Consider the following 13,452-nt stretch of genomic DNA (forward strand, 5'->3'; position numbering starts at 1 on the left):
GAGTAGACAGAACAGAATGCTGGGAGAAAGAAGCCGAGTCAGGGAGTCGCCATGATTCTCCCACTCCAGACAGATGCAGGTTAAGATCTTTCCTGGTAAGCCAGCTCGTGGTACTACACAGAATATTAGAAATGGGTTAGATCAATATGTAAGAGCTAGCCAATAAGAGGCTGGAACTAATGGGCCAGGCAGTGATCAAAAGAATACAGTTTCCGTGTAATTATTTCGGGGCATAAGCTAGCCATGCGGGCAGCTGGGTGCCGGGGACGCAGCCCTGCCGCTCTTATTTCAACAATGTTATGAATATGTTTTATTGCCATTGGTTATTAAAGAAGCTCTTTCAGCCAATGGCTTAGTCGAGCGAGTAAAGCCAGGCAGGAAATCCAAACAGAGATATAGAGAGAAAGTAGAGTCAGGGAGACTCCACATTGCTGCCAAAAGAGAAAGACACCAGCCACCAGCCAGAACCTTACTGGCAGGCCACACCCTTGTGGCAATACACAGATTAATAGAAATGGGTTAATTTAAGGTGTAACAGTTAGCTAAAAATATGCCTAAGCTATTGGCCAAACAGTGTTGTAATTAATATAGTTTCTGTGTGATTATTCGGGTCTGAGCAGTCAGGAAACGAAAGAGCAGTCTCTACCTACAGACAGAGACAGGAGAAGAAAAAAATGAAGGCAGAAAGACTTTAATGTCATTTAGGAAAAAGTAAAGAGACATGAAATTCCCATGAACTATTAAAGAATGCAAACAGTCTGGTACGACTAAGAACAACATGCGTAGAAAGAGTTGGGCTGTATGACTGGGCAGACAGGAGAGGAACACAACTACCTTCTCTGCTAACACAGAACAAGAGAAGATGGGAATTGCAGCATTGTCCATAACACCTCTAGAAAAGCAAACAAACCCGACAGACTGCAGTGTCGCCTATTTTCCTTGGTTTGTAGAAGACAGAAAACATCCAAATAACCCACTGCCACTTGTTTTAAAGACTAACCAACTCTTTTAGAGCCAACTGTTTCCATATTATGTACCAGTCTACGACTATCAAAATACCCAATATTTAAAATGTGTCAGGGAAAACTGCACAACTGAAATGTTTTCCAAAAGAACAGAGCTCAAATATGGATACACTGGTTGTAAATTTCTATGTTTTACATGTAAAATATATGCACTTGTAGCTACAAATATAAGCTGCCTTTGATTTAAAAGGACATCACTGTAAGCAAATGCAAAGATAATAATAATACTGGTACATACAACTTACAGTTTCTTTTATAGCTATAAACCCTTAAAGTTAAGCATGACATCAGAAAAGACGTACCAATATTTAAGCACTGTAATACCCACTCTGTCCATCCTCCTTGTAGCAGCCTGGTTTACCAGGAAGAACACTGCACTCCATGCGTAAGCGCTGGTGCTGGTGTGAGCTCCTAAGCAAAGCACTTAACATTTCTATAACTGAGAGCCTTCAATTACAAAACGTTAAAAATCTTATGGCTTCCAGGTTTTTTGAGGTACTACATCTGAGAACTTTACAAAACATAACACATTACAACTTGCTTAAGACTTAAGTGTCTTCAGGCCATCCACACACACCCCCAAATAGAGCACAGTCCACAGCTGACAGACGGAGTCTGACAGTCGGTTAGCACGGCCGCCGTCTCTTTATGACCTTACCTTGGAATGAGCAGGCCCGCTTTCACTCAGAAGCTTATACTGGGGTTGGATGCTATGGAAACGGGCTAACTCATTTACCAGACACATTGGAGTTTTCTCTTTGGGGTTTGCCATTTTATCGTGGAGAGAAGCTGCAAATAAAAAGGCTATAAAGTGTTTGTCAAGAATGACTTTTAAAAAGGGAAGAAAAACTAGCGTTGACTTTTTTAGACTAAAGTCAGACTGCTAAATTATTTTCATGAATTTGTATTTAAAACTTTATATCGTGTAATGTCTTCCATCGCATGCAATAGAATAATGTAGAAAATCTTAAACAATAAACAAAGGTTTATTTTTTCTTACCTAAGTTATTCTCTATGTATATATAATACCACCACAATACTTAAAGATTATGAAATAGCTTTAAATATATTATTATAACTTTTCTTTTTCTCTCAAAAAACTTTTACCATCATCAGGTAAGTTTCTTGATTCGTATTACTACAAAAGTACATTTTGTCTGAACTCAAACTCACTATGTAGACAAGGATGCCCAGTGCTGGAATCCTAGGCACGAGCACCACATCCAGTCTCATGTGGGGACAGAACCCAGGGCTTTGCATGGTAGGTGAACCCTCTTCCAACTATGCGAGAACCCTAAGCCCAATATCTGTCTACTTTTGTCAAACAGTCAATGCTGTGTCAAAAAGAACAAAAAGAGGTAGGAATAAAATTAAATGCTACTCAGCACTAAAACTGTTAACGTTTTCTACATTTGTTTTGAACACTATTTCATAATTATAAACATTTTCTTTAAAAAAATTACTAACAGTACTTAATTTTCATAGGATTCCTTTAATCTTCTCCAAAGATTACCAAGATGAATTTAGAATATACTCTTTCAGGTGATTGTTAAATATATTTGCAAATATATCTGTAGTCATGAGAAAGTAGTCTCCATATATTTGGTTTTTCATTCACGTTGACAGCATTATAATAAATATGTTTTTTTCAAATATTGTCTTCACTCTTTGGTATGTTGGGATTTTAACTGGCACAAATTCCCATGTTATGTTTTAACAAACACAGAATTTCCATGGTGCTACTGTAGTAAGATTCTATCCACCATCTACTGAGACATTCTGTAGCTGCATTCATCACTCTCAGAATGACTGCGCCAAACCCCCTTCCTACGCTGCAAACCTGAAGTGTGGGTACAGTCATATATCCTAACTTCATTTCCTACGCTGCAAACCTGAAGTGTGGGTACAGTCATATGTCCTAACTTCATCTATGATTTGGTGTTTACCTACTGCTGTCCCACTAGTGTCTGGACATTTTGTGTGTTCCTACGTCACTAGGAAAGCCGACCACTTTATGTTACGGTCGCCATGAAAGGCCTCTGCTGGCTCTTATTGACTATATCCTAGAGCTCTCAATCTTTTCCGATTATGGTTTGTGCTTGTTGTGTCCTAAGAAATTCTTTCCTAACCGTCAAGGTCATAGTCTTAAGCTCGTTCAGCCTCTGCTCCTCCTGTAAAATGAAAGTGTACGATCTCCTGCTGCTAGGGCCATGGCCTGCAGTCCTCACTATGAGCAAGACTGAAGTGGGGGCATGTCTTGAGCCCGGGACTTTAGAACCAGTCTGAGCAGCATAGGGAGACCCTGTCACGATAAAAATAATAAACACAAACAGAAGGACGAAAGAGGAGGAAAGGGTCTGCTTACCTCATAAGACCCCATCAAGTTAAGATTTTAAAAGCATGCTATGGTTACTACAGTGCACATATTACTACAGCTTTAGAATGTCTTCTCAGTGTGAGAGTCAAATATTTTATCCTGTTTTCCTTTACCTCATCTACAGACACATTTAGCTTGTTTAGTTTTTATTTCATCTCCCATTTATCAAGGCCAAAAACTTTCAAGATCTAAGCATCAAACATGCAAGCACATCCTGTCTGCTGAAGCAGTAATAGTGCACGGAGAATACATAAGGAAAGAGGCCAACTGAGCAACCTCATCTACAAACTTAGATGAGGTTTACTGTACAAAACAAGACTCTTTCAAATCTGTAACACTAGCGGGTACAATAAGATGGTATAATGCCTTATCGTGAATACTATGGTTAAAGATGGTTTCTTAAGAAAGCTACGTAGATGGTCAGTAAAGCACAAGCAACGAGAAGAACCTAAGCAAACAAACTGCAGTACTGGCACAGCTAAGGACTGGCCCGAGTACGCCATTCTGAGTATCTGGCAAGAGAAAACAAAACAATCATTATTATCTTGGAAGAGTCAAAATAGATAAAAGTTCTGACAGGTTTGGGAAAACCCGCCTTCCGTGTAATTCACTGCCTATCAGGCAAAAAAGCACTTTATAAAATGCATCTTCGGAGGGGCGGCAGTGGTGCACACCTTTAATCCCAGCACTCGGAAGGCAGAGGCAGGAGGATCTCTGTGAGTCTGAGACCAGCCTGGTTTACAAGAGCTAGTTCCAGGACAAGCTCCAAAGCTACAGAGAAACCCTGTCTCGAAAAACCAATATAAAATAAAATGCATCTTCAGTGCAGCTCACTATAGAAAACTGGATGGTCTGATACTTTAAACAACTTTGATTTTTTACTGTCATAGAATGAAACATCCCAAGCGTAAGAAACAGACCAGCTTACTGAGTATTTTTAGAAAGCAAAAGCAGGAAGATATGGTGGTGCATGTCTAAAGTTCCAACACTCAAGAGGTTACGGCAAGGGGATCAATAGTTCACGACCAACCTGGACTACGTAAGCAAGACCCTGTCTCAAGGAAATAAAACAATGACAATAAAAAAGAAACCTAATGTTAAAATGAGAAAGCATTGTATGGTAAAATGTTGTCTAATCAAAAATAGCATTTACACTAAACATGCCATTCTCATTCTATTAATGCTATGAATTATAATACAAAAATATTTTAAAGCATACCTGTCATAATGTGAGCCTTTCATAGATGAAAATGTTTAGCTGTGTAATTTTTTTCTTTTTTTTTTCTTTTTTGGTTTTTGTTGTCTTGTTTTTTTGGTTTCTCAAGACAAGGTTTCTTTGTGTAGCCCTGGCTGTCTTGTAACTCACTCTGTAGACAAGGTTGTCATTGAACTCAAAGATCCACCTGCCTCTGCCTCCCAAGTGCTGGTATTAAAGGTGTGTACCACTATCGCCTGGTAATTTCTAAATATAATTTATATTTATGCAAACTTTGGTAATAAAAACTTAATCAAACTCCTTTCCAGAAAGTACAAAGTAGCAACATGTGGTATAAACCTTTTATTTCATTTATTTTGACTTTGCATTCATAAAATTAGTATGAGTCTAATAAAATATCTCAATGTATAACAAATTTCATGCAAGACTCTATTTGATAAAGCTTCATAACTAAAATCAAAATGCTTAAGGATGGTAGATTAGAAAATAATTATAGCTAATGATTTCTTTCCCAGCTGTAAACAGTTTACCGGTTTTTGTTTAGGATAAGGTCTCAGTATGTAGAGCAGCCTATTCTGGAACTTGCTAGTTACCCCATTTGATCCTAAGTTTCTAACTGTCCCACTCCTGGCTCCCTAGTGCTGAGAACACAGACATGTGCCTTTTCACTGGGCTTGTTCCCACTTAATCAGAAATCTTACTAGGATTAACTACCTCACAGATCGCAGAGAGAAAATACTAATTTTGATAAAGTAGCTACAAAACTATGAAACAAAGTGCTCTCTAAAGAAGTCGAGCTATAGGCTAGGCTGTAAGTCAGCAGTACAGCTTGCACGACAGGCATGAGTCCTGCTGGGTTCAGTCCCTAGCAGTGGCGAACTGAGACAGATAGACATAATCTAATATAACATGATATGTAGCTATATATATTTTCAAAAAACTAAAGGTACCGTTAAGTCTGGAGCGTAGCCCCAGCCCCTGGCATCCATCCCGGCCCCCTGGCCTGGGAGTTGCATTAGTCTGGACTCCAAATCCCAGCATGCCAGGTCCTGCCACTCCCACAGAGTATTTAAGTTTGGTTTGGTTTTGAGACAGTGTCTCACTATATAGCTATTGTGGGCCTGGAACTCACTACATACACTAGGATTGACTTGCCTCTCCCTCCCGAGTGCTGGCACACAAGTTGTGTACCACTGCATCCCACTGTATTGTATGTTTTTAAAGAGGCTACTACTAATATCTTTTGAAATGTGTCTCGTGGGATTTGAGTGGCTAGAATAGTAACAGTCTCTTTTACATAAGATTAACAGCGGCAGATCTCACATATAAGTGTCATTTGGAGAGAGCCACTGCTCCATTAACAGTTAAAGGCCTGGTTCAGGTACCAGCCACTCATACATCCCTGACTTTGAGACAGTAATAAATCTTACGTTCAATACAGTAAATCCACTAAGCTGCTCATTCTCATTGGACGGTGGTACCTAAGGAAGCATAAGACACTATTAACTGTAATTAAATATTTATTACTAATAATTATAAATTAGTTAAAATCATTTATTAAAACTATTGGTAATAGTTTTATAAAATTTTTCATGGATTTCTAAATGCAGGCATTCTAAATCAAAATGTTCTGTCAGGATAGCTGATTTTACACATACAAATATATCTCTTTAGTATCCTTTGACATTCATATCCTTGATACTCGATTACTGTTTTCCCCTTGGGTCATTAGAATGCCTTAAATTTCCCTCCATTGAAAACTCCCCAACTATTATATAAATTATACTTACTTAGCTTCCCTTATCTACATAAGGGAATATTCTAATCTAATTGATATGAAATTCATTTACATGTAACACAATAACTTGAATAAAATATTTATAAAGCATATGTATAATAAAATATTACAAGAAAAATACATATCAAAGAAGATATAAATATACTCTGTGTTCTAGATATACTACATTTTCGCAACAACCATAAGCTTCCTGAGTGCTGACTCTACAAACTACAACAGTAAAGTTTCCAAATTTAGGCAGACTGTCTCCACCAAGATGTCTGGTGGGAGAAACAGGAACTATAAAGGCAGCACGGTGGGCACCGTGGCAAGGCTGTTACAGGGGCTCCTGAGGCACAGGGGATGTGGAAAGACGGGTTTTGAAAGACTAATTACATTAGTTAGAGAAAACAAGATCTCATCAAAGTCAGAAGACAAGAGAAAGTCAGCTGAAGCTTTTCAAAGAGACAAATGAAAGTATACAAAAGCCCAAACTTAGAGCTGGACATCTGTAATTGCAGCACTCGGGAAGAGGAGGTGAAGGACAAGTCCACGTATAGACTGAGCTACACAGTGACACCTGGCTTCCAAAAGGGAAAGAGCAAGAAAAGCGGAGACACAGCTCAGTAGCAGAGCCCTTGCACAGGGCCGTGTCTGGCGCCAGTACATCAGACAAATCAAGTGGATCATGAACAGAATGCAAAGGGATGGGGACTGGAGAGATGATGTGGTAGTTAAAAGCACTGGAACAGGGACCAGGGTTCAATTCCCAGCACTCAAAGATGGCTCACAACTGGCTGTAAATTCATGCCCTCTTGTGGCCTCCACTAGCATTGCACACATGTGCTGCACAGGCAAAACGGCCATGCACATAAAATAAAAGGTTAAAAACATGTTTTGCCGGGCAGTGGTGGCGCACGCCTTTAATCCCAGCACTCGGGAGGCAGAGGCAGGCTGATCTCTGTGAGTTCGAGACCAGCCTGGTCTACAAGAGTTAGTTCCAGGACAGGCTCCAAAACCACAGAGAAACCCTGTCTCGAGAAACCAAAAAAAAAACAAAAACAAAACAAAACAAACAAACAAAAAAAACATGTTTTAAGGGTTGGGAGATTTGAAACAGGAGATGGAACTAGACCTACTAGAGCAGCAAGTGTTTCCTAAATGAGCACTCACAGCAGCCTACAATGTCATGCCCATCAGAGCTACTGCTGATGAAACAGTCCCCCTCCTCCTGTAACTGCAGCTTTTCCACCCTAGAGTCTCCTTTCCAGACCCTGCTCTTCCTATTCTCTGCTACTGGAGAGAACCCATCATAGTGTGCAAGAAAGAAAAAACCTTTTAAAGGCAAAACTAAAAAATAAAATCATTTTTAAAATCCAAGAACAAAGTAGTTTGCCTCTCAGAGACTTGTTTTCTAGAGAAAATGTGGCTATCTGTCCAGAGTTAGTAAAGTTTTGAGCATTTTAATGTTCAAAATGAGCCTAACATTTAAGGCTGTCCAAGCAAAGAGCACTGATGGGCTACTCAGGTACTAAACTAATTTATATCTATCCACTACGAAAAACAGTAAGTTCATGTCTTAAGCATAAATTCCAAAAGAATTAAAATGCTGCTTTTATAAGTCATGATGTCTCTTCACAGTAATAGAACAGTAACTAAGACAGGGTTGCCAACAGAAATTGATAGTATTTAGGGGTACACTGTTGATGAAAATGTCAATTGCACCTATCATTTAGAAGGCAGTAGCACATATATGAGTAGCATGGGAGACTTAAATAAGATGTATGGTGAGAATCTGAACAGCAAGAACCAGAAAGAAGCCAAGTATGTTATTGATCAACAACAACTTACCAATTTGTTCTTTTATAGATCATATTTTTTGCGTTGTATTTTAGAAATCATTATCTAACTGGTCTCAGAGTTTCTAGAAGTATTACATTTAAGTTCACAGCTATTTCGAGTCGTAGTGCCATCTGTGGTTCTATTTCCTCTACTCTAATGACTTTTGTCAATGAATGGCTTTATCTCTGAAAGACTTACTCTGTTCCATCAATTTGTTTACTTTTATGGCAATACCATCTTTCTGCAGCTTTATAATAACTCTTGGTTCGTGGACAGTTGGCCTTGTATGTTATTCTTTTGCACTGTTGTTTTGGCTCTCTAAGTTATAGAATAAAGAAGTGAATTTTTAATGTTTTTTCCATTTTAACAATAAAGTACATAAGATTTGGAATATTACTATCTTGAGACCAATATTTAGTCAAAATCAAAATGCTAACAAAGTTGTCATACAATTCATGAAAATGATCTGTAGTTCTGCCTGGTCGAACTTATCTAATAGGTATTTCTCTATAAGGCACATGGGAGCCTTCTTTAACTAGGAACACTCCACAGACTTCAGCTAACAGAAGCACAGAAGCTCAGACGGAGTGACAGTGAGCGACCACGAGAAACCTCCTGCTGGCAATGCAGACGCTAGAAAGAATGCAGATGGGGCTGTTCCATCTCAGGTGGGGATGTGTATGTTGAGAGAATCAGAATTTTCACGATTCCACGAGTCTGTGAATAACCATCAAAGCAAAAGGACTTGTGGATTACAAATATTTTTGCAACTAGGGCAATTTTACAGAAATTCAACTCACAAGAAATTAGTGAACAGTGAAGATCAACTTTCTCAGTTTCAGTTTATACAGGTGCTCTTTCATTTCTCTCAGCAATAACTTGTAGTTCTCAATTTTCTTTAAAATATTTCCCTAGATTTAAATATCACTATGAAAGTATGGCCTTTTTGGTTTTAGTTTTGGTTTTCTTAGCTGGGAATTGCTATATACACCAGGTTGACCTGGAGTTTGTACCAACTCCCCTGTCTCTGCCACATGGGTTCTGGGACTGCAGTGTACGACACCAAACCCAGCTATTTCACATTTTTAATGATCCTGAAAGCATTATTTTTACATCATTTTGGAAGTCCTATTGGTATACTTTAGAAAAGATTGGTTTGTAATTGTCCTTATATCCTACAACTCAAATACAGTCACTCATTAGCTTTAGCAGAATCCTGGCAGATCTACACAGGCAATTAGGCCACTTACAAATAAAGACAATTGCATCCCTCTTTCCCAGGCTGGGGACCTTCTCTCGCTTAACTGCACAGGCTACGATCATTAAGCAAATAAAATACTACACGGGACTAATGAAAATGAATATCTTTGTCTTGTTCTTGATTTCTTTCCAAAGAGTTCAACTTTTCACCAGTAAACAAAATTTAAGCTAATAATGTTTTTCCTTTTTCTTTCTTCAATCTTAATTTTGAGATTATGGTTTAATGATAGCACTTTCCCCTGCCTCCCTCCAACCCCTCCAATGCAGCCCTCCCTGCTCTCCTAAGTCAGGGTCTCTTTTTCCACTAATTGTTACATGTATATATACAACTAGTTACGTTATATGTACATATGTATATAAATGTGCATATTTCTAAATATAAACTGCTCATTATTAATGGTTAAGGAAGTTCTTTTCTACCCCTATTTTCTTGAAGACTGTTATCAAGAATAAATTTGTCTTTACAGTTTAAACAAGTTTAATAATTAAATAGTAATGCATTATCAAGATGTTTACGACTTCTCATAAAACAAAAGGAAAAATATTTAAAAAAGGCAACCAAGCAGTAAAATTCCTAACTTCAAACCAAATTATACGTTACTAATTTTTTGTTTAATATTTACACACAAACACACATCTTTGTCTGCCTTCTGCTAAAGGCTTGAGTCACATTTTAACTCTGTATCTCAAAGTCAAAACTACAGCTTCTTCTACCAGAAAAGAAGTACTCTCAGTATGAGAAGATCTTCATTCAAAGTAAAAAGCAAAGATCTCATGCTTCAGCGTTCTTGTTCTTAGAGGTAAGCAGCAGTTTTGCTGGCAGAGGCTCACCCACCATTAGCACCCAAGAGCTGAAATGGACAGCTTCAATGCAGCTTCATCAAGTCTCACACAGACAGGGCTGATGGCACACAACCATGGCTCAGTACTCAGCAAGATAGCAGCAGCAAGTTCAAGGCCAACCTAGTCTATGCAGTGGGTTCCAAACCAGTAAGCTGCACATGTTAAGGCCCAGTCTCAATAATTTTAAATCACATTTAGCTTCTCTTGCTGATCCTAGTAACAAAATTAAAATAACTACATTCCATTTTTTTTAACTTAAAATGGAAAACTGCATTCCAAACTCATGTTTAAGATTCTGAGTTAAGTTGGGCATAGTGACACACACCTTTAGTCCCAGCAATGGGAGGCAAGGGACAAGCAGAGAAGCAGGTGGATCTCTGTGAGTTTGAGGTTTGCCTGGATTACACAGTAAGCTCCACAACAGGAGACAGAGCTACAAAGAGAGACCCTGATCTAGCAAGCAAACAAACAAAAACCTTGGCACATGCCTTTAATACCAGCACTCACTTGGGAGGCAGAGGCAGGAGGATCTCTGTGAGTTTGAGGCCAGCCTGGGGGAAAGAGCGAGTTCAAGGACAGCCAAGGATACACAGAGAAACTCTGTCTCGAAAGAAGAAACCAACAAAAAGATGCTGAGTTAAACAGTGTATCTGCACATCATCATAATCGATATTGAGATGGCCACGGGACGAAACTTTACTCATGTCTACTGATTATACATATAGAGACAATCAGTCAGGGCATAAACAACGCTATGTGTTAAATTACAAATATGAAATAAAGTTGCCCATCAGAATTAACCTCATCAGATCCTCTCTCGCAGGCATACTCAGAGATTCATTTTAATGCTGGTCCTGAATCCCATCAAGTTGACAAACTGTCCCCGCATTCTTCCCTGTAGGAAACAGTTGATTCGGTGAGAGCTGTCTGCACTATTGGGGTTTGCGGAGATTTTGATCTACAGTACTGGGTGCTAACCCATGGTCTGAAACAAGCCAGACAAACACTCCACAGCTGCGCTGCATCATCCCAGCCCAGTCTGTTTTCCACAGGGTCCCACGGCGCTGTCACGACCATCAAAACCTGTCTTTACATTCCTATCTACCGCAGTCGTAGAATCCAGGTGGAAGGTGTTAAATTGGTTTGTGGGGTGTTCTTTTGCTTTCTACAGCAGTAGGGATTGAACCCAAGGTCTTAAATATGCTAGACAGACACTCTACAGCTTAGCTATGTCCTCAGCCCTGGTGCTGGAGCTATAGGCAGTGATGTGGGAGCTGGGAAGGGAACCTGAGTCCTCTGGAAGAGCAGCACATGCTGCCAACCTGGGCCACCTCCACCTCTCCAAACCAATTTTATTTTATCGATTGGGTCCTACTGTGTGATGCTAGCTGACCTAAAACTCAATTATCCTCATGTCTCAGCCCTCTGGAGTAGTTGAGAATATAGAAATAACCTACCCTGTCCAGCATATAACTGACTTTAATGTCCTCTGTTTAATTTTATCACTTTATGTCAGCTGAGTATGTGTTTTGATTTTTACTTCGTTATGGGTCATATGTTCAAGTTTCTTGCACATGTAATTTTTTTTTTTTTTTTTTTTTTTTGGAACAGAGTTTCTCAGTAGCTTTGGAAATGTCCTGGAACTCATTCTGTAGACCAGGCTGGCCTCGAACTCACCAGGCCTGCCTCTGCCTCCCGTGCTGAGATTAAAGGCATGCACCACCACTGCCTGGCAACACACATAATTGTTACTGAGCAACATACACTGTGAATTTTGCCATGCTGTGCTGGGTGTTTTTCATGCCTATACTTCTTCCCGAACTTTATCTAGGCTGCAGCTAAGGACACAGAAGCAGTCTGTTTAAGTCTTGCTTTTGTTGACTGGCTGCAGAACTGCGTCATCTCACGTGAGAGAGAATGCAGACTCATTCCACATCTAGGAAGCCTCCCCCCTCCAGGGCTCCAGCAACTGCACTGCTCGTGCTGTGTACTCCTCACTTCAGACTGCTATAGCAGAACACCAAGACGACTGACCTACTGAAACCACAGACTGACTCCCTGCACTTCTCAAGTCTGCGAGTCCCAGCGCTGCGATTCCAGTACCAAGGCAGCGGGCTGAGCGTCAAGAGAACAAGACAGCAGAGTGGGCACCCACTCTCACAGGTCCACTCCTGAAACAATAACCTCCCGACGGTCTCAGTTCTCATCACTGCTGCACTGGAGATTATTATAATTCTTTTAGTTAATCAAAAACATTAACTGAGAGAAAATTCAAAAAATAGTACTTCATATGTTTCTCATCTCAGGAATCAGTGGCCTTCGCTAGCTGATGTCCAAAGTCCTAAGAACTATTGTTTTCATGGACTGTGTGGGTTTCTTTCTTTTATAGTGAGGAAGCTTGTGTTGGGGAATATTATTTTAAGGTGTGTTTCTTTTGTTTATGCTACATTTGTTTAATTCTGTGAAACTGTGATTCTCTGCCTGTCTAAAGCACATGATGGTCTAATAAAGAGCTAAACAGCCAACAGCACAGCGAGGCAGGAGCAAGGATAGGTGGGGCTAGCAGGCAGAGAATAAATAGAAGGAGAAATGAGGAGGAGGTCAGGGGCCAGCCACCCAGCCAGTCATGGACTTACAGTGAAAGTAAGACTATGGAAGAAAAGGGAAAGCCCAGAGGAAGAAAGTAGTCAGGACATTTAACAAAAGCTGGCTAGCAACAAGCCGAGCTAAACCAGGCATTTTAGATAAGAATAAGCCTCCACATGAGTTATTTGGGAGTTGGGCGGCACCCCCCACCCCCGTAAAAAAAAAAGCAAAAACATCATATAACAAGCTTGCTTCAGAGGAGGGCAGATACAATTTCTATCACCATACATGGAAGAGACACAGAAGTCCCTATCTACTCCTGCACACTTAACCTATCTCTGCCTTTGGATTTGAAGTTTCTTGTAAACATACTATCTACAGGTCTCTGATCTTCAGGCCAACCTGCCTTCACTTTTCCATTAGCATGTTCAGATAAGTTCCATTTACTTCAGGGACCACTGCTGTCAGATTTTATCTATTCTTTTGCTGTTTCTCTCTTTCTTATTTTTATGGATGGTACTTTATG

The 13,452-nt window shown here is 39.7% G+C and overlaps 1 protein-coding gene across 4 annotated transcripts in view; it reads right to left on the reverse strand.

Moving 5' to 3' along the window:
• Window positions 1–13,452, reverse strand: part of Stau2 (staufen double-stranded RNA binding protein 2) — a 311,167-nt gene that overhangs the window by 272,090 nt on the left and 25,625 nt on the right. The window contains exon 3 of one of the 4 annotated variants that reach the window (XM_057790248.1): window positions 1,684–1,814. The exons of the other annotated variants lie outside the window; for them this stretch is intronic. Within the exon in view, the coding sequence (XP_057646231.1) occupies window positions 1,684–1,797 (114 nt within the window). The 5' untranslated portion in view covers window positions 1,798–1,814. The remainder of the gene's footprint in view (window positions 1–1,683; window positions 1,815–13,452) is intronic. 4 annotated transcript variants of the gene reach the window in all.

This window comes from Chionomys nivalis, chromosome 16 (assembly GCF_950005125.1).
Source record: "Chionomys nivalis chromosome 16, mChiNiv1.1, whole genome shotgun sequence".
Taxonomy (NCBI): Eukaryota; Metazoa; Chordata; class Mammalia; order Rodentia; family Cricetidae; genus Chionomys; species Chionomys nivalis.